The following is a 21,703-nucleotide window of genomic DNA, read 5'->3' as shown; positions in this document are numbered from 1 at the left end:
TTTTTTATAGAAAACAAAATTTATTTGATGTCCAGGATGCCCTAAATACAAATTCTGATTTTAAAAATTGTATAAGAAATATTTTGTTATAAACTGACATAACTGCGTGGGGATACATTGAAGTTATCAATAAAATAAATTCCTTACCTTGTTAGTATGTTATTTTCAAAATGAACTGTATTAGTTCATTATCAGATCAAAATTACATGAGGATTAAATTAAACAAAGACTACAAAATGTAATGGTGTTCTGTTGGTGGGAATATAAATTGGTGCAGCCACTGTGGGACTCAATGGACAATCCTTAAAAAACTAAAAACAGAACTACCATATGTTCTAGCAATTCCATTCATGGGCATATATCTGGAAAAAATGAAAACACTAATTCAAAAACATACATGCACCCCAATGTTCATAGCAGCATTATTTATAATTGTCAAGATATGGAAGCAACCCAAGTGCCCATCAACAGATGAACGGATAAAGATATGATATATATATGCCATGAAATATTACTCAGCCATAAAAAAGAAATGCTGCCACTCGCAGTATCATGGATGGATGTGGAGAATATTATGCTTATTATGCCTAGTGAAATAGGTCACACAGAGAAAGACAGATACAATATGTTATCACTTATATGTGGAATCTAAAAAATAATACAAATGAATGCATATGCAGAATAGATTCACAGATACAGAAAACAAACTTGTGGTTACCAAATGGGAGAAGGAAGAGGAGAGGGACAAATTAGGGGTATGGGATTAGCAAACTATGTGTAAAACAGATAAGCAACAAGGATACACTGTATAGCACAAGAAGTTATACCTGTTATCTTATAATACCCTGTAATGGAATATAACCTGCAAAAGCACTGTCACTATGCTGAACACCTGGAACTAACACAGTATTGTAGATCAACTATACTTCAATTTTTTTTTAATGGAAAAAAAAGTTATAGTGTTCTGTACCTATGCTGAAATAAGGGAGCTTTCTATGAGTAGCTTTTCTCCACTGATTCTATGCTTTCTAGGCACAAAGCTCTTGACAGAAAATCATGATGTAGGACCCATCAGGTCCTACACCATGTAAATACCACTGGGAGGCCTCTCTTTCCCTCAAGCTAGACAGTTGGCTTCCCAGATGTTAAGGCACAGGCTTTGGAACCCACAGTTTAGTTCAGTTCTGTCACTCAGTTGGGTCCGACTCTTTGTGACTCCATGGACTGCAGCACAACAGGCTTCCCTGTCCATCACCAACTCCTGGAGCTTGTTCAGGCTCGTGTCCATTGAGTCGGTGATGTCATCCAACCATCTCATCTTCTGTCGTCCCCTTCTCCTCCTGCCTTCAATTATTCCCAGCATCAGGGTCTTTTCCAATGAGTCAGGCCAGCGTCCGGTGGCCAAAGTATTGGAGCTTCAGCTTCAGCATCAGTCTTTCCAAGGAATATTCAGGATTAATTTCCTTTAGGACTGACTGGTTTGATCTCCTTGAATTCCAAGGGACTCTCAAGAGTCTTCTCCAACACCACAGTTCAAAAGCATCAATTCTTCAATTGATGAACCGACAGACCTACCATCAAATCTTATCAGCATCATTCACTGTCCATGCAACTTTGAGCAATTATAGTTCCCTTTAAAAAGGGAGAAGCTGTTCTATACATCAGTGTCTCTTTTGCTGTCTCGTACACAGGGTTATTGTGGACTCTATGGGGGAGGGAGAGGGTGGGAAGATTTGGGAGAATGGCATTGAAACATGTAAAATATCATGTATGAAACGAGATGCCAGTCCAGGTTCGATGCACGATACTGGATGCTTGGGGCTAGTGCACTGGGACGACCCAGAGGGATGGTATGGGGAGGGAGGAGGGAGGAGGGTTCAGGATGGGGAACACATATATACCTGTGGCAGATTCATTTTGATATTTGGCAAAACTAATACAATTATGTAAAGTTTAAAAATTAAATAGAATTGAAAAATAAAAAAAAAAGGGAGAAGCTGTAAGTTCCCTCCTACAGGATTGCTATGAGAATTAAACACAATAATATATATATAAAACATTTAGAGCAATATTACCGAGTATTGTTGATTTAGGCTGTATGATAATAACAAAGATGAATTGAGGTTGACAGAACCAACATCTTTCTTGCCAAAGCAGTACTGAGTTGATCCAGTCAAAAATATTTTTGATTTGATATAATTGAAGGGTTAGGTCCATATCTCCTGAAAAACAAATTATAAGCCATGTCCTTTTTGCAGATAGAAGAAGCAGATGATTGGCTCAGGCATGGAAACCCCTGGGAGAAGGCCCGCCCTGAGTTCATGCTGCCTGTTCACTTCTATGGAAGAGTAGAGCACACAGAGGCTGGGACCAAATGGACCGACACCCAGGTATTTCAAGAGTCCTCACGCTGAGCGTTGTACAGAGGACAACACAGCATGATGTGTAGATGGTATTCAGTATAGTGTATTGTGTGTTGAATAACAATGTATTTTTATAAATAAATGTGTTACTTCTCTTAGTGAAACCTGTGCATTTTGGAGACCAGGGTGCTGAAGTCAAGAGAGAAGTGACTTCCCTAAGGTCAAGTGACTTACCAGAGTCATTTCGTCATCTACTTTATCAGAGATTAATCAATTCTATAATCCCAGCATGCTTAGCTCTCTAGTTTTATGTACCGTTGTTGAAACCAAGAGTGAATAAAGTTGAATGTCATTCCTCACACCACTGCCATATGTACATTGACTTGTAAATTCTAAGGGGTAAATATTTTAAAATTGAAGTATTTATTCAATGGATTACCAAAATTTTTCATTACAAAGTCAAGAAAAACAACACAAAATATTGCAAAATACATGCTGTTATTATTTGCCAGATCACTGCTAGAGAAATAATGCTGGTGTCCATCCAAGTGTACTTAATTCCTGGACATGTATTTATCCTGCCCCTAGCCCGAGGGCAGGCAGGGGCAGATTCTGCCCCAGCTCCGGCATTCCCTGCATGCCAATTGCAGGAGACATAAGAGGCTCAGGTTTCCAGTTTGATCCCTGGGTTAAGAAGATCCCCTGGAGGAGGAAATGGCAACCTACTCCAGTATTCTTGCCTGGAGAATCCCATGGACAGAGGAGCCTGGCAGGCTATAGTTCATAGAGTCACAAAAAGTCAGACACAACTGAAGCAACTTAGCATGCACACACGCAGAATAGAGTGTTACCCTGTTGCTGCTGCTGCTGCTAAGTCACTTCAGTCGTATCTGACTCTATGCGACCCCAGAGACGGCAGCCCACCAGGTTCCCTCGTCCCTGGGATTCTCCAGGCAAGAACACTGGAGTGGGTTGCCATTTCCTTCTCCAATGCATGAAAGTGAAAAGTGAAAGTGAAGTCACTCAGTCGTGTCCGACTCTTAGCGACCCCGTGGACTGCAGCCTACCAGGCTCCCCCGTCCCTGGGATTCCCCAGGCAAGAACACTGGAGTGGGTTCCCATTTCCTTCTCCAATGCGTGAAAGTGAAAAGTGAAAGTGAAGTCTCTCAGTCGTGTCCGACTCTTAGCGACCCCGTGGACTGCAGCCCACCAGGCTCCTCCATCCATGGGATTTTCCAGGCAAGAGTACTGGAGTGGGGTGCCATTGCCTTCTTTACTGAACAATTTATTTTTCAGCCCCTCCAGTGGAGGAGCTGTGCTATGCTGTCCTCATACTTCCTGATAAAAAACCCCTAAGCACTGTTGGACTGCATTGTCCAGTCAGGAGGCTCCACTTGAGATATTTGTTTAGTAAATACAGTCTTAGGCCAGAAAAGATGTTTCATTGGCCATTCTTTAAAAGCTTAAAGAAAATGGTAAAGACCAGAGAAATGTTCTTTGTTATATAGAAGAATCAGGGGCAAAATTCAGTCTTGTAATGCTACATTCAGTTGGTTTGTGGACTAATCTTCATAAATAAATGCTTCATTTTATCTTAGAAGAATCAAGACCCATGTTATAGCAGACTTTTAAACTAATGCTTTATTCTGCTAATCCATGCAAAGCTAGTCACAGTTCAGAAAAGTAAAACTTTTTTTAAAAAGTCTTTTTTTTTTTTTTGCAGCATATGAAGTAATGGATTAGAAGCTAAAATAGGTCATTATATGTAATGATATAAGGAATAAGTTAATATGGTGATTTCAAGACATTCCCTTATATCTCCTCCACTTCTATTTTGGTCAAACAGTAGACCACAGTCTGAGTTATAGTTGCTTACAAATAGGATCAGGAAAACTGCAACAAATCAATTGTTAATATGCCCAAAGAATTCTCACATGTTTTGAGTGTTAAACTAGCAAGTATTTGATGTCTAAAACTTCCAGAGGCTTCTGATCTATTTAAATGTATGCACTTTACACATTCAATCCTGGAAGCATTCTGTTTACTCCATAGGTCCCACTGATAACCTTATGATGACCTGATGATGTATTTACAAAGTGCCTCTAGACAGTTTCATAATATATCTAGAAATCCAATTGCGGAGAATGTATTTTTCTGTGCCCACAAAGGCAAGGTTATGGGGCAGATGTTATAAAGAGTGAGCTCACCCTCCTCGTGCAGAACTTTATGGATTGATGCTATTGCCTGATCAGCCCCCAGATTTGTAACTAGTGAGGTCAGAGAGCATGAAGTCAGACCTGGTGTGTGCCTGTTTGAGGGCTTCCAGCAAATTGAACTGTCTGTGTTATTATTGTGTCAGTTCAGGTCCTCAGGGAAGCAGATGGCAGGGAGAATTAGAAGTGCAAGTGACCTATTGCAGAAATGCTATGAAAAATTAGGGGGAAGGGGACAGGGGGAAGGGGGAATTCATTCAGACTGCACAGGTGTGACACCTGTGAAGAGAGAGGGAAAGAAGGAGTTCTCAGGAAGAGCCTCACACTGCACCACAGCTCTGAGCAAGTGCCCAGGCTCCTGAGGGAGTCCCGGCTCTCATGCTCCCACCACCATGAGAGCATCCCAGAGAAGGCACAGCCTCATGTCAGCACCGAGGTGGCGATTTCTCCCTGAAGTTCTCTAAAGGGACTTCTGAGCCATGCGCTTCCCCAGCTGCCTCAGTTATGCTGCCAGGGTCAGAAAGATGAGTCATGTTTGAATCCGGGCTCAGTCCCACTCTGTAAATGACTTCCTGATTGATCACAACTCGCTTTAAGAATCTCCAGAGACCTTAATTTCCTAGTAAAAGATATTCAATTCAGTGTGATTTGTTACTTTATGATTATGATGTTCATGAAAGTATGACTGAATGTATGTCATTGATATAGACTAGAGTCCTTCATTCGTTTATAATTCAGCAGACCAAATTAAAGAGATCTGTGGTTAGGTTTCGACACTACCACTGTCTGTGACCTTGGGTAGGTCACTTCTCAGCCTCATTCCCTTCATATCTGAAATGAGTAAGTTGCACTAAATGATCTCTAGCATCCACCAATTCAACCATTCTGTCATTCCCCTTCCTTAGAGATTGACTCTGATGAGGCAGGGAATAGAAGTGTCTTTCCTCACAAAAATTTTAAAGTCATGTAAAATGCAGTTCATCTTCCTGTTCTCTATTTCCATGACTATCACAAATATTGAGCTAAATTTTCCAAAGCTCGCCTCTTAGACCCATCTCAGCTAATTATCAGCTGATTTGTTAGATCACTAAAACAACTCTTCTTCATGCAACTGTGAAAAATCTAGCATAGCATTTTAAACATCGTATGTCATGTTTATCTTTGTACATTTCCTACTCCATTGATTTTTCACCATATTTGAAATCAGATCATCGAATAATCAACATGAAACTTATCCTGATTACTATTCTTAATGGGTACAGATTCACATTTGCTACTTTGCACATCATATTTTGTTATTCTTAGAGCAATGGCTTGATCTGAAATGTGAAAGATTTGCATCCAGATCAGGGCAAAAGACACAAAGGGAAGTCAATGTGAAACTGATATAGGGGTTCATCTGTCTGGGTCGTTCCAGCCATTCAGATTGTTCCAGTGGGAGGAGGACACTCCAGCCCTGGGAGCCTCGTCTTGGTTTAGGGATCATACGATCTGAGTTGGTGATGGAGCCAGGAAACAAATTCCCGTTGCTGTCTCCCAGCTCTGTGCACCCTCCACCCTCTTCCATGGGCACCAGTGAGCAGCTGCCTTGGTTTCGCCCCGCAGGTGGTCCTGGCCCTCCCGTATGACACCCCGGTGCCTGGGTACCTGAACAACACGGTCAACACGATGCGCCTCTGGTCCGCTCGGGCGCCCAATGACTTCAACCTCAGAGACTGTGAGTGCAGCGCGGGCTCGTGTGTCTTTAATCTTTTTCTTTACTAATTAGAACCAAAGTGAGCTGAGTTTCTGATATGAACTCTTTAGTGTCTAAGCATTTTATGGAGCAGGTATGGAGAACACAGTTAAAGCAGTCCTCCAGTCTGACCTTCATAGACTCTCCTGTGAATGAGAGCTTGAAGTTTTGCTGAAATCCTTTTGAATTTTTAGGAATTTTAGGAATCCCACATGGCAGAAGGTCCCCAGCCTCTGGGCCAGGGACCAGTATCTTCTGTCAGATTAGTAGTGGCATTAGATTAGAAATAAAATCCACACTAAATGTAGTGTGCTTAAATCATCCCAAACCATCCCCCTCACTCTAAGTCCATGGAGAAATTGTCTTCAACAAAATCAGTCCCTGGCCCCAAAAAGGGGTATTCAACAAGCAGGGTATTCAGCAAGCATCAGGTGAGATCGTGGGGGTTCTGAAGACAGCAGCTGGCCTGTCTGTTTATTGATTTTTCTAACATTTCCTTCAGTTAACGTTGGAGACTACATTCAGGCCGTGCTGGACCGGAATCTGGCCGAGAACATCTCCCGGGTCCTCTATCCCAATGATAATGTGAGTGGTCAAGCTGGCTTTCTCAGTGGAAACAGAAGTGGATTATTTCACAAGGGCCTATTCAGTAGCCATAAAGCACATACTTAATAATGTTTTTTTTTTCCCGTCAATGAGGAATAATCTCCATATCTCATCCTGCATTGTCTAGATTGCCCTTCCCCTCCATCAGATCAGATCAGATTAGATCAGTCGCTCAGTTGTGTCTGACTCTTTGCGACCCCATGAATCACAGCACACCAGGCCTCCCTGTCCATCACCAACTCCCAGAGTTCACTCAGACTCATGTCCATTGAGTCAGTGATGCCATCCAGCCATCTCATTCTCTGTCGTCCCCTTCTCCTCCTGCCCCCAATCCCTCCCAGCATCAGAGTCTTTTCCAATGAGTCAACTCTTCGCATGAGGTGGCCAAAGTACTGGAGTTTCAGCTTTAGTATCATTCCTTCCAAAGAAATCCCAGGGCTGATCTCCTTCAGAATGGACTGGTTGGATCTCCTTGCAGTCCAAGGGACTCTCAAGAGTCTTCTCCAACACCACAGTTCAAAAGCATCAATTCTTCGGCGCTCAGCCTTCTTCACAGTCCAACTCTCACATCCATACATGACCACAGGAAAAACCATAGCCTTGACTAGACGGACCTTTGTTGGCCAAGTAATGTCTCTGCTTTTGAATATGCTATCTAGGTTGGTCATAACTTTCCTTCCAAGGAGTAAGCGTCTTTTAATTTCATGGCTGCAGTCACCATCTGTAGTGATTTTGGAGCCCAGAAGAATAAAGTCTGACACTGTTTCCACTGTTTCCCCATCTATTTTCCATGAAGTGGTGGGACCAGATGCCATGATCTTCGTTTTCTGAATGTTGAGCTTTAAGCCAACTTTTTTACTCTCCACTTTCACTTTCATCAAGAGGCTTTTGAGTTCCTCTTCACTTTCTGCCATAAGAGTGGTGTCATCTGCATATCTGAGGTTATTGATATTTCTCCCGGCAATCTTGATTCTAACTTGTGTTTCTCCCAGTCCATCGTTTCTCATGATGTACTCTGCATATAAGTTAAATAAGCAGGGTGACAATATACAGCCTTGACGAACTCCTTTTCCTATTTGGAACCAGTCTGTTGTTCCATGTCCAGTTCTAACTGTTGCTTCCTGACCTGCATACAAATTTCTCAAGAGGCAGATCAGGTGGTCTGGTATTCCCATCTCTTTCAGAATTTTCCACAGTTGATTGTGATCCACACAGTCAAAAGCTTTGGCATAGTCAATAAAGCAGAAGTAGATGTTTTTCTGGAACTCTCTTGCTTTTTCCATGATCCAGTGGATGTTGGCAATTTGATCTCTGGTTCCTCTGCCTTTTCTAAAACCAGCTTGAACATCAGGAAGTTCACAGTTCACATATTGCTGAAGCCTGGCTTGGAGAATTTTGAGCATTACTTTACTAGCGTGTGAGATGAGTGCAATTGTGCGGTAGTTTAAGCATCCTTTGGCATTACCTTTCTTTGGGAGTGGAATGAAAACTGACCTTTTCCAGTCCTGTGGCCACTGCTGAGTTTTCCAAATTTGCTGGCATATTGAGTTCCCCTCCATACAAAACAAATTTGTACGGTTCATGAAATCAGAACTGGTGTTTCACCCATCCCTATTTGGGAGGCTCTGTCCATGTATTTCAGAACAAAACCTGGATATAAAAGATGAGATGCAGCTGAGATAAAGCACTTCTTCCTTTCCAAACAGGAGTTTCATCCTCAGCATCAGAAGTCCCTGGAGGGGTCCTGCCTGTCCTCTTCCCCTCACTCATGGGTCTCCTCTGCCCCTTTGCCCCCAGGAGAGGTGGGGGTCATGGACCTCAGAACAGACCCAGGAGCAGACACTTGTTTCTTATGCCACTGATTTATCTTGTTAAACTTTTTCTTAAAGGCGATCATTCCTGTTGCTGTTGTTCAGTCACCCTGTCATGTCTGACTCTGCAACCCCATGGACTGCAGCACACGGACTGCAGATCATTCCTAAATTTACACTAAAAACAACTTAGTTTAAAAAAAAAAAAACACTTGGGACTGAATCTCAAATGACTACTATCAATTCTTAATGGATTTAAATGTATTTAGCTCTAACTTCTCTATGAGTAAAATAATTTTCTGGAAGCTATAATGATTTTTTTTTAAGTAATAATCTCAGAAGCAACCAAATTAGTAGTCTGCTCCACAAAGATGCCACAAAATAAGGATCTTGGGGACTAGGACATAAATGGTCCTAAGACTAGATATCCACTTGCTGTTAAACCTGTCTCCAAGGAGGAGTAAGTGGATTTGCTGCAGCATTATCAGGAACTTAATGGTATAGGTTATTTTTTCTTTGGGAGAAACAATGTAACTTCAGTACATTTCAGAGGAATCTAAAGGAGGGCATGACAACCCACTCCAGTATTCTTGCCTGGAGAATTCTCATGAACAGAGGAGCCTGGTGGACTCTGGGGTCACAAAGAGTTGGACATGACTGAGCAACTAAGCACAGCACACAATCTCTCAACATAATTACATGGTAATTTTCACTAGCTCTTCAATTAGTCTTTATATTATTATGACCTGTCAACACTAAAGACAGCTGATCTATGCCTATCCATATCATCATGTCATTATTTTTCCTTTCTGTACAAAATTTTTGTTTTTCCTGGAGTTGATGCTTGTTTTGTTGGCTTGGTTTTCCGAGTACTTTGCCCTAATCTATCCTATACTCTACCCCAGTTGTAGAAATTTCCTCTCAGTATATTCAAACACCTTTGGTATTCTGTTGACTCGGTCTTTCTGAAGTCCCTTCTGGATCTCTCCTGGTTGGCTGCTCCACTGGCGTCTTTGGAGCGACTTTCCCACCGTTCTAAGGACCTCTGGGCTCTTACGCTCTCTGAGGTCATTTGTTTGGATCCTGCATTTTCTTTTGGCTTGTTTGATCCCTTGTTTGGATAGTACACATGCTTAGGGCTTCCTGGGAAAGGGTGCATGTGAGGCCAATTTTTTTGAGACCTTTCATGTTGAAAGAGGTCTTTATTTTGCCCTCACATTGGTAGTTTGCCTGGATATCAAGGACGCAAAGATTTTTTTTTTATCTAGTTTTTGGTGTTGCTGAAAAACACAGTACAATTTGAATTCTTGATCTGTTGTTTGTATTCTGCTTTTTTCCCCTTTGAAAGCTTCTAGTCTCCCTCTTCCTCTCCTTCTATCCCCCTCTAAACCCCCATCTCCAAGTGTACTAAAATGTACTGAAAGTTTTTTTAGAGGGGGAGGTGCTTGGTGTGAGTCTGTTTTCACTCTTCATGCCTGGGTCCCCTTTCAGTCTGGGAACACAGGACTACAGCTCTCTGAGAAATGGTCTGGAATTCTTAAACATCCTCAACTGGTTCTTTACCCCTTGTCTTTTATTTATCATCTCTGTCTTCTTACTCACCTTATGGGCAATCGCAACTCTCTCAATCTGTTTCACTTTGGCTATCATGTTTTAATTTTTGAGTAGTCTTTTTTTGCTTTAGATATTTTCTTAAAACATCTTATTCTTATTTCTTGATTACAATATCTAATTTATCTGAGGATATTATTGATAGTATTCTTATAATCGTTCTTTAATCTCTGTTTCTTCTAAGTTAACTTTTATATTTCAACATCTTTTAGAAGTTTTTCTTAGATGGCTAATGGCCCTTAAGTGCCCACTAAAAGAGAGAGGTACTGACAAGCTTTGGGGAGCTCTGTACTTCTGGGTGGGATTTATCTATTTGGCTTCACTATCCTGTGACCTGTTGGGGCCACTTCCTGGTGGAGCTCTGCATGTCCATGTCTTTAGTTTCTCTCTTCTGGGCAGGCCAGATTCCCTGGAGAAGATGCTTACAGCTGTTTTCCTCAGTGGAATTAACACTAACTGCCTGTGTTCTCAAATTTGGTTGGGAGAAGGCTGAAAGTATCAGCGTTCAGTACACACACTTTCACTGAACCCTCTTCCCCCGTTTTAGTGTGGGATGGTGCCCCTGCCTCCACCTGCACCTGCTTAGCCACCTCCAGGGACTAGATCTGCACCTTCTGCCTGAGTTGGCAAAGGAGACTGTTCATTTGAGGGAACTGGAGATGAGGTGTGAGGCCAACTGCTTCTTAGACTCTCAACTAACTTTTTACCCCCTCTTCATCCCTATGTCTAAAGGCACACAATGCGGACAGTTTCTGGGCCTTTGGGGAGCTTCGATGTATACACTGGGCTGTTCCTTTGGCTTTTCCCCACTAGGTCAAGAGTCAGCTTTCCTACATCTTCTGGGATGCAGGAAACCATTTATCCATCTGTTTTTCAACTTCTAAAAAGTTGTTGCTGTTGTGTTCTCTCCATTCCCTTCATCCTTTATCAGTATGCCTTTCTAAAATCCTTTACTGTTATTTTCATGGAGCTCCAGGAGGCTAATGCTTGGCCTTCGACCTGCCATCTTCCACCAGACATCCCACAGATGTTACAGGCCCCTGGGCAGGCGACGCCAGTCATGTTTTGGCCACTCCTAGTGTGAACCCTCTCACTCAATCTCTCTGGCTTGAAGTTTTTTGAAGGGAAGGAGCTAAGATTGAAGCAGGAGTATTTTGTGGTAGCTGCTACCTTGCAAGATGTCATCCGACGTTTCAAAGCCTCCAAGTTTGACTCCAGCAATAGCACCAAAACTGCGTTCGATGCCTTCCCAGATCAGGCAAGTACTTAGTCTGAATGTAGGTGGGAACCACTGAGAGGATCAGGACTTCCATCACACTTACTCATCAGCTGTCTCAGTGCTAAAAAATCTGAGTATCTGTATGCAAAACAGAACAGACTCACAGACATAGAAAACAAACTTGTGGTTACCAAAGTGGGTTGGGGGAGACAAACCAGGACTGTGGGGTTAACAGATACACACTACTATACATAAAACAGATAAGCTGCAAGGATTTACTGTATAGCATGGGGAAATTACTTAATAGCTTGTAAGAACCTATAAAACAAATGCGTGTGTGTGTGTTTATATATATATAACTGAATCACTATGCTGTACACTTGAAACTGACACAGTATTTTAAATCGACTTCAATTTTTTAAAAAGTTGCATAGCTACAGTGTACTTAAAGCGTTCCATGAAAGGTAGGTGCTTGTTTGGTGCGTGTGTGAGCTATGGACAAGGACAGGGAAGCCAGAGATGGGCCGCTGGCCACCTTCACGATGCTCTCCTTTCCCATGTAGGTTGCCATCCAGCTGAATGACACCCACCCTTCACTTGCCATCCCTGAGCTGATGAGGATTTTTGTGGATATTGAAAAACTGCCCTGGTCCAAGGTCTGGAGAGTTTGGCTTCTTTTTCTTCTGAGTGACCAGAATATCTGTGATTGAGAGATTTTGCCAAAAGCTCCTTTTTACATTTTTTTAAAATAAGTCACTGTTGATAAATTACAACAAGGAAAGGTGAACTTTGCACTGGTGCTGACATTTCTCAGTTCTTGGAGTGAGTAAGACTAAGAAATAAATACCTTCCTAATGGGACACAGCTTGGTAGCTATATCAAGGCTTATATTGTGTTTCCCATTTCTGTGTCTAAAAGGATTTAAATTAAACTCTCTAGCTTCAGATTAGAGCTAATTGAAAGTGTCCCCATTGAATCTAATCACACTTTGTACTTTCTCAGAACATTACGTAAGCTTTATTCCTCAAATTTTGTTTATTTAATAAACAAAAGACAAGTTAGGATAATAGAGAAGATTTATCAGCATGCTGTCTTAAGTTTTATTGGACAGTTTTGCTGCCCTTTTTTTTTTCCCACCCCCAAGAAAACATGTTCCCACTGCCTATACCATTCAGGAACCTCCTAATAGTATATGTGCAGATAGAATCGTCCTGTGGCAGACAGGCCAGAGTCGAGGAAATGTTTGGCCTGAGGGTTGGGGTGCACCTACAGGCAGCCTCTCTGCAGAGGGAAGCAGCTGACACACACAACCCTACCCCCTTAACCCCAATCCCCTGTCCCCCAGGCATGGGAGATCACCCAGAAGACCTTCGCCTACACCAACCACACGGTGCTCCCAGAAGCCCTGGAGCGCTGGCCTGTAGAGCTGGTGGAGAAGTTGCTTCCTCGACATTTGCAAATCATTTACGAGATAAATCAGAAGCACTTAGATGTAAGTCACTTTGACAGATTCATAACCCTTTGGAGAAGGAGGTCTAGAGATGTTAAGGGTAGCTACAGTCTTCCGTCTTACTTGAGGCCCAAACATCTTTCGGTCATTGATACGTCAAAATCATTCAAGTCTGGGTGGGGCTCTGTTAACAACACCTTTTTGAAAATATTGTGAAGTGGAGGGATGGCATCTCCCCAGGGCTAACATCCCAGCGCCTCTCTGTGGGAGTGAAGTTTTATATTTACTCCATGGAAGGTTTTGGTTGGGAAGTGAATGATGTTATGCCAGGGTTGTCAGAATTCTGAGTGATCAGTAAGGCCTTTCTCTTCCTTTGCCTAGAAAATTGCTGCCTTGTTTCCTAAAGATGTCGACCGTCTGAGAAGGATGTCTCTGATAGAAGAGGAAGGAGGCAAAAGGATCAACATGGCCCATCTCTGCATTGTGGGCTCCCACGCTGTGAACGGCGTGGCTAAAATCCACTCGGACATCGTGAAGACCCAAGTGTGAGCCTCCGTCCCCATCGCAGTGGGTCTAACATTGCTCAGTAACAGAACAGCGCTAGTAAAGGCAGGGCTACCGCTGGAGATGAGGAAAGGCTCCATGAAATATTTAAAAGTATTTTTTTTCCCTATACAAAGAACTGTTCTCTAAAAGGAAAAGACCTTCCTCTCTTAACCATCCTAATTCTAGATTTAGGAGCAAAAAAAAAACTATTCTGCTCAAAAGTCTGATATATATGTCAGTGCCAGGAAATCATATGGGGGTGATTTAGATTTTTTTCTTGTCATTATTTTGAATTGCAAATGGATTTCTTTTTAGAATGACAGCCATAGCTGCTGTCAGCCCCTCCCTACACTTTTGTTTAATCTTTCTAAGATTAAATGTAACTTATCTGCTTCTTAAATGTAACTCATCCTGCATGCAGGAACCTGCCATTCCAGCCAAGTTCAGTGATGTGTCTCTTCTGTCTCCAGATTCAAGGACTTTAGTGAGCTAGAACCAGACAAGTTTCAGAATAAAACCAATGGGATCACTCCAAGGCGCTGGCTCTTACTCTGCAACCCGGGGCTGGCAGAGTTAATAGCAGAGGTAAGGGGGAAGTGCTGAGGGGAAGCCGGGCATGACTGGAATGTGGGAGGCAGGGAGCACAGTTACAATTTGCTAATCCAGTCTGTAGCAGGGCTGGTGTCAGGCGCAAGCCAGCAACTTGTGCAGCCCCACGTGCCCTGTGCTTGGTTTCATTTTCCGCTGTAGCCATCTTAAAATTCTTAATTTCAGAAAAGGAAGCCCCACACATTATGTAGCTAGCCCTGGTTAACAGTACTCATATGACACACAGGTGGTACCCCTACTTAATAAGAGGATAACAAAGATCATATAAATGACTAGCAGAACCTGAGTTTTTGTCACCCTTTTTTGTAGATTTTCTGTTTTTAACACTTAGTACCACTGAAACTAATGGGTTTTCCCGGTGGCTCAGTGGCAGAGAATCCACCTGCTAATGCAGGAGACATGGTTTCCGTCCCTGGGTCAGGAAGATCCCCTGAAGGAGGAATAGCAACCCACTCCAGTTTTCTTGCCTGGGAAATCTCATGGACAGAGAAGCCTGGCAGACTACAATCCATGGGGTCCACAAAGAGGCAGACGCAACTGAGTGACTAAACAACAAAAGCACTGAAACCACACGTGAGGGACTAGCCAGTGTTCTTCCCACACAGCATCTCTAGCATCTTCTGTGAGTGAAGCCTTTCTCCGTGTGTGGGGTGTAGATGTGTTTTAGGAACGTGAGCACCCACCACAGATGGACAGAAACTGCTCGTGTGGGTTTGACAGCCCTCTCTGATTAAAGTCACCTTTTGCTTTAAACTGAAAGAAAATCGGGGAGGACTACGTGAAGGACTTGAGCCAGCTGACGAAGCTGAACAGCTTCCTGGGCGACGACATCTTCCTCCGCGAGATCTCCAACGTGAAGCAGGTGAGGCTTCCCCACACGGATTCTTTCCTGGGCACTGGCTTGGAGGGTTTATGCTCCAGTGTTTAAAAGCAGACCACCACCACCACCACCACCCCCTGCACCGGTTCCTTCTGAGTCTCAAGGGCTCTGACCCCATGCTCTGTCTCAACAGGAGAACAAGCTGAAGTTTTCTCAGTTCCTGGAGAAGGAGTACAAAGTGAAGATCAACCCGTCCTCCATGTTCGACGTGCAGGTGAAGCGGATCCATGAGTACAAGCGACAGCTCCTGAACTGCCTGCACGTGGTCACCATGTACAACCGTGAGTTGCCCTTGCGGCCCCCAGCCAGCCCCCCGGAGGTGCAGGTCTCAGCACCCCTGCTGTCCACCGTCATCGATTCCATCCCCTATCTCCATCTTTTTCAGGCATTAAGAAAGACCCAAAGAAGCTATTCGTGCCCAGAACAGTTATAATCGGTGGCAAAGTAAGTTTGATTCTCTTCCCTGGGGACATGGGGGCTCTCCTCTCTTGCTGTTTCTCCACTTCCTCATGCCTGCCTTCTCATATGTCCACACTCTTCCCCAAGGCTGCCCCTGGATACTACATGGCCAAACTTATCATAAAGCTGATCACATCAGTGGCAGAGGTGGTGAACAATGACCCTGTGGTTGGAAGCAAGTTGAAACTCATCTTCCTGGAAAACTACAGAGTGTCTCTTGCGGAAAAAGGTAGTGCGGTCCTCACAAACCATGGGGGCCGGGCCACGGTCTAGGGATGGATTACATACTACAGGAAAATGGAGCCGCTGGCCTCGGGAGCCAGCAACTTAGAATAGAAGGTGCCATTCTTAGGCAGAATAAGACCCTAGGCTAAGAATGTTTAAGGTGGCCCAGTTGACACTGAGGTGAGTGTTCCCAGAGTCCACATCAGAGGTTACATTTGCAAGCATATTTTATTCCCTGCTGGTCAAAGCTGGATGCTGGAGGAGGTGGCCCTGAGGTTTTGATAAAGTAGACTGTGCTCTACAAAAGAAAAAAGAGATCTTCAGTTCCCAACCCCCGTTTTGCAGTAGAACACCAATTCCCCAGTCCCCAGGTATTGTTCTGGTAACTTCTTGGGCTGTCATTTGTCCAGGTGGCAGCAGGCAATGCAGACACATGTCAGGCTGCCAAAGCCCTAAGTTTAGATGTGCCTCAGATAGGCACTCAGAGCAAGCATGGCATCCCCACCTGGGGACAGCCCGACTGGCAAGAAGCCAGCATCCCTTTCTCTTCCACTGGGACCTTTACTTGTTTGCATCATGAAGCATCATCCACATGCAGGTGCCAACTGTGTGTTTACCCTTTTCCCAAAGTCAAAAGGGACCTTTCTCTTTTTGAGGTGTTTTTGGGTCCTCTGATATTACAATTTAAGAACTGTCTGCATAAAGAACAAAGAGCCAGATTCTTATGGATGCAAATGAAGATATATCTAATCCACAACTAAGCTCGCAAAGCCCTATGCTTTGTATTGGGTGGGTGGGGAGGATGCTGCAGGCAGTATTTCTGTGTGCATCAAGCCACAGGTATGCCTCAGTTGCCTGTGGTTTATTTCCCTGCAGTCAAAGCGGAAGTAAGATGTAGAACATGACACAATCCAATTTCCTCAGATGCTAAAGGAGAGATTCTGAATTTTAAGGATCAAGAAAGAGAAGTTTCAATATTCATTTCATAAAGTTATCAAATAGAAGAAATAAAACCTTAACAGAAGCTGAATGGAAGAAGGGGGAGAAGTGTAGGGTTGATGAAAAATTAATCAATCAATCCAAGAAAGAAGTGGAAAATTTTATTCAAGCCAAATTGAGGATTATAACCCAGGAACTGCAGATCAGAAAGCTCTGAGAACTGTTCCACCCATTAGAAGTCAAAGCAGTTCTATAAATTTTTTTTGAGACAGAGCTCTACACTAAATGTGTAAACTGACAGTTTACACAATCCAGATCTGCCAAGTACAAAGTAGTAGGTCATCGGGTCCTAACAAGATCAAGAAGGAATGTTATCTTTTAAGGAGCTGTCTTGTTGGTGCTAGGAGCATGTTGCTCTTTATGGGGATATTTCTTTTTATTTTTTAATTTATTTATTTTTTAATTGAAGGGCGTTTGCCTTACAGAATTTTGTGGTTTTCTGCTGTATATCAACAAGAATCAGCCATAGGTACATCCATGTCCCCTCCCTCCCGAACCTCCCTCTCCTCTCCCTCCCCATCCCACCCTTCTGGATTGTCACAGAGCCCGTGTTTGAGTTCCTTGAGATGTACAGCAAATTCCCATTGGCTATCTATTTTACATATGGTAATGTAAGTTTCCATGTTACTCTCTCCATACATCTCACCCTCTCCTCCCCTCTCCCCATGTCCATAAGTCTATTCTCTATGTCTGTTTCTCCATTGCTGCCCTGCAAATAAATTCATCAGAACCATCTTTCTAGATACCATATATATACATTAGTATGTGATATTTATCTTTCTCTTTCTGACTTCACTCTGTATAATAGGTTCTAGGTTCATCCACCTCATTAGAACTGACTCAAATGTGTTCCTTTTTATGGCTGAGTTATACTCCATTGTGTATATGCACCACAACTTTATTATTCATCTTTCAATGGACATCTGGGTTGCTTCCATGTTCTAGCTATTGTAAATAGTGCTGCAATGAACATTGGGGTATGTGTATCTTTTTCAGTTTTGGTTTCCTCAGGGTATATGCCTAGGAGTGGGGTTGCTGGATCATATGGTGGCTTTAGTCCTAGTTTTTTTAAGGAATCTCCATACTGTCTCCCATAGTGGCTGTATCAATTTACATTCTATGGGGAGATTTCTGCTGATGGAGAGGGTTGGTCCATGCATAATCCAAGATGCACAATGCACAGTAGAGGGGAGAGAGGAGACCAAAAGGCAGAAAAAATTTTTTCTTGTTTAAATTTTTCTTGTCTTGCCATAAAATAGAATTTTATTTCACAGTAGTGTCAACTTTTGTAGCAGAGAGACAATGTGAAAGTGTGTTAGTCACTCGTGTCTGACTCTGTGACCCCATGGACTGGAAGTACAATATAACCATACACCTTTTTAGCATTGTGGCCATAACCACCAAGATGACACATCAGAAGTGGGCAAGAGTGGCTGCTAGAGTTGACGGGAAGTATGAGATCCATCCTACACCATTTGAATATTTATCTTAATGTGCATGTTCTACTTTAATGATCAAAACAAACCAGCTAGATGAATGCTTAGATACTGTATAAGCAGATCCAGAGAGACAGAACCACTCATTCTATTACTAACGCCTTGCTTGCAGTCATTCCAGCCACAGATCTGTCGGAGCAGATTTCCACTGCAGGCACCGAAGCCTCAGGGACAGGCAACATGAAGTTCATGCTGAATGGGGCCCTGACCATTGGGACCATGGATGGGGCCAACGTGGAAATGGCTGAGGAAGCCGGGGAAGAGAACCTGTTCATCTTTGGCATGAGAATAGAGGACGTGGCTGCTTTGGACAAGAAAGGGTGAGAGAGCAGTCCTGCTTGTTGAGCATGTATCCCCCCAGGAGGCTGCCTCCCCCACCCAGGTGTCCCATCAAGTTGGGTCACATGGGACATGGTGGCAGAACATCTCCTATAAGTCAGGGGACCTTCCTGACTGCAGATTAAGTCTTTGCCCAGCATGTGAAAGCTAAAGGAGCTTGGGCACAGGTATACAGGCTCCTTACTATTTGCTACCAGCTGTGGCAAGGCTGGCCTTGTGAGCTACTCACTTTGCCCTCATCTGTGATTTTTACTTTGATCAAAAAATTGAACCAGTGTGGAGTTGAAGTTTTGCCTATAATTTAACCATCTAGTGTTCCTCTAAGGTCTCTAAGAGATGGACTAAAAGGCAGTAGAGAATAGGCCTGGTTGTATAGAAGCACCCAGAATACTTGTTCCACTAAGTATCTGGATAAGTTTATTAACCTGGATTCAAATGAGAAGTAAAGAAAGAGTGCTGCACAAAGGAACCACGGGAATCACAAAATTTGGAGGAGGTCAAATGTACTTCCCAGCCCTTGGAAGTAAACTTTTGCCCAGTGGCAACATATCTGGGAATCTGTGGGTCCAAAAAGCACCTGCTTGTTTAGAGTCATAAAGTCTGTTTGAAATGAATCTTACTGTATTTACCAGATTAGACTATTGCTGTGTGATTAGGATTTTTATTATCTATTGTCCTTAGTGTCTTGGTTACAAGGAACTAATCAAATTTAGTGGGGGGAAAAATATCAGGATCTAGTTAAATATTATTTATACTTATACTCCTGTTGAACTCTATGACTATAAATGCCAGTATTTTTGAATGCCTTTTTCACAACTAATGTACCATCTAGTGTGCTGTTAATCACAAACACTAACAGAATCTTTTCTTATTATTGCCCCACCCGCTACCCCACAGGTATGAGGCAAAAGAATATTATGAGGCACTTCCAGAGCTGAAGTTGGCCATTGATCAAATTGACAAGGGCTTTTTTTCTCCCAAGCAGCCTGACCTCTTCAAAGACTTAGTCAACATGCTGTTTTATCATGACAGGTGAGTTCCCATAAGAAGATGGTGCTACTTGGGCCATGGAAAAAGGTTGAGAACATCTTAAATCAACTATAACATAACCACGTAGATTAGCATAGATTTGCGATCTGATAAGCTAATTTAGGCTTAGAAAGAAAAAGGAGGTATTCTCCGCTAACAATGCTAGGAAGACTTAAGAATAAGATCCACAAATCTGGTATTCCTTTTCTCCTTCCTCTGGTGTACCCAGCTTTCAAATGCATCCATGTGATAACATTCTTACTTGGGGAAAGACCCATAGAAAGGTTGAGGGCTGGTTGAAACCCTTACGAATAGAAATATCAGACTGGTAAGCTAGCCATGCCTATCATTAAGCAAAAGAGAATTTTAAATGGAATCTGAACACACATCTGTTAATGAAGCTTTTTGATGCTTTGTTTTTTCCTTTTAATCACAAAAACAGGTTTAAAGTTTTTGCAGACTATGAAGCCTACGTCAAATGTCAAGAAAAAGTCAGCCAGCTGTACATGGTGAGTTCATGGCTGAGACTTACAAACAATGCCAGTTTACTACCGTTCATTAAAATTTTAGTTTCTTTTTCTAAATAACAGGGCCCCACTAACCAATCAAAAAAGGGAAGTGAGGCAGCAATGTTGGTTTTTCAGATAAAAACTGGACTGTTCCCAAGTTCAGGCAAAGGTGGGATTTGACATTTCAGTAGCAGTTGTTAAATTTTTTTAATATCCAAATAAGAAGTCACAAATTATTCAGTATTTATTGAGCACCCACCATGTAGCAAGCATGTCCTAGAAACTAAAGAGTATAAAGCCAAGTTAAATACTCACTTTACCCACTCATTTATTCAGCAGAGAGACACCAGTGCCTCCTCCAAGGCAGGCACCGTGCTGAGCACTGAGACCCAGCAGGGACAAAGCCATGGCCCCTCAAGGAGCCTTCTTGGTGCCAGGGCTCTTAAGCAGAAGCACATCAGAGTCACCAGGCAGTTTTTTCAAAGTACAGATGCCCACTGCCTTCTGAGGGATTCTGACCCAGTAGTGGGTAGAATCACCATCAGCATTTGAAAAATCTGCTAAAGGGATTCTTAGACTGAGCCTTAGAATACTAGAGGGTATCTGAAAGTTGCAAAATAAGTACCTCTCCTGGACTATCCATGGAGTGGTGCTATATGAACAGAATATAAATGGACAGAAAGGCGGGGGGGGTTCATATTTGAATTTTTTTTTTAAAAAAGGAATGAAACAAGAAAGACTATACTAAGGAAGAGAGAGATGGAGGGAGGGAGGGAAAGAAAAGAGAAAAAGGCTAGAACCATGTGAGGAACCCTCCATATGCAAAATCATGCATCTTTACCAAGTAGCCCAACCCTCTAGGTACATTTGGTAAATATATGGAACCGGGATCATCTCTGATAGGAAAGACTTTCAGTGAACTGCAGAAACCACAGAAGAATAGATACAGGAGCAAGCTGGCCCTGTGCCAAGACTCCAGCGCTGGCTTCTTGCCCACACAGTCCCCATTTCTGCTCCCCAGCTAGAAAGCCATTATATAGCAGAACCATGGAAATTCATACAATCTCCACCTCCTGCCCTTTGGACATATCAGTAACTACTTACAACAGAAACCTACTTCACTGACATTTCTATTTCTTTTCCAAAGCCAGGTGACAAGGAGGTTCCTACAGTCATCCCAGATATCCCACTGGGGTGTTAAAATAGGATCATTCAAGGCCCATACTGCTTTACAGCATATCCCAGTCCCCCTAAAGTGTATAGAAGCCAATTTTACACGCTGCCCAAGCAGAGGCAGTGCTGGAGTTAAGCGGAGGAGCTCACTTCTGGCTCCTGGAACACTGACAAAAGCAGCCACACACGGCCTCTGCGACCGCAGACAGAGAAGGAGAATGGCCACCTCCAGCTTATTCCTCTTGCCCTCAACCCATGCTCATGTGTAGAAAGAATGTTGAGGGAAAGAAGTAGAAGTGAAACAGAGCAGGAGAGGAAACTATACATGAGCGCAAGCACAAATGTGAATGTGGGTTTTACACAGTAGTCCCTTCTGTTAAAATGATGGCCCTGATCCAAGGGATGCCCACCTAGAGGCCCAGCATTCCACT

General features: G+C 42.9%; 1 protein-coding gene across 3 annotated transcripts in view; it reads left to right on the top strand.

Annotated features, from left to right (window-relative positions):
* Positions 1–21,703, top strand: part of PYGL (glycogen phosphorylase L) — a 54,503-nt gene that overhangs the window by 17,416 nt on the left and 15,384 nt on the right. For all 3 annotated transcript variants that reach the window (XM_005211658.4, XM_059890258.1, NM_001075203.2), the window contains exons 5-19: positions 2,259–2,390; positions 6,182–6,293; positions 6,814–6,896; positions 11,454–11,597; positions 12,122–12,214; positions 12,904–13,050; positions 13,390–13,553; positions 14,025–14,139; positions 14,924–15,025; positions 15,177–15,324; positions 15,429–15,487; positions 15,590–15,731; positions 18,335–18,542; positions 19,459–19,593; positions 20,033–20,099. In XM_005211658.4, coding sequence (XP_005211715.1) covers positions 2,259–2,390; positions 6,182–6,293; positions 6,814–6,896; positions 11,454–11,597; positions 12,122–12,214; positions 12,904–13,050; positions 13,390–13,553; positions 14,025–14,139; positions 14,924–15,025; positions 15,177–15,324; positions 15,429–15,487; positions 15,590–15,731; positions 18,335–18,542; positions 19,459–19,593; positions 20,033–20,099 — 1,851 coding nt within the window. The remainder of the gene's footprint in view (positions 1–2,258; positions 2,391–6,181; positions 6,294–6,813; positions 6,897–11,453; positions 11,598–12,121; positions 12,215–12,903; positions 13,051–13,389; positions 13,554–14,024; positions 14,140–14,923; positions 15,026–15,176; positions 15,325–15,428; positions 15,488–15,589; positions 15,732–18,334; positions 18,543–19,458; positions 19,594–20,032; positions 20,100–21,703) is intronic.

Source organism: Bos taurus, chromosome 10 (genome assembly GCF_002263795.3).
Source record: "Bos taurus isolate L1 Dominette 01449 registration number 42190680 breed Hereford chromosome 10, ARS-UCD2.0, whole genome shotgun sequence".
In the NCBI taxonomy this organism is placed as follows: Eukaryota; Metazoa; Chordata; class Mammalia; order Artiodactyla; family Bovidae; genus Bos; species Bos taurus.
Note: the sequence above shows the minus strand (reverse complement) of the source record. Positions and strands in the feature narration are given on the sequence as shown.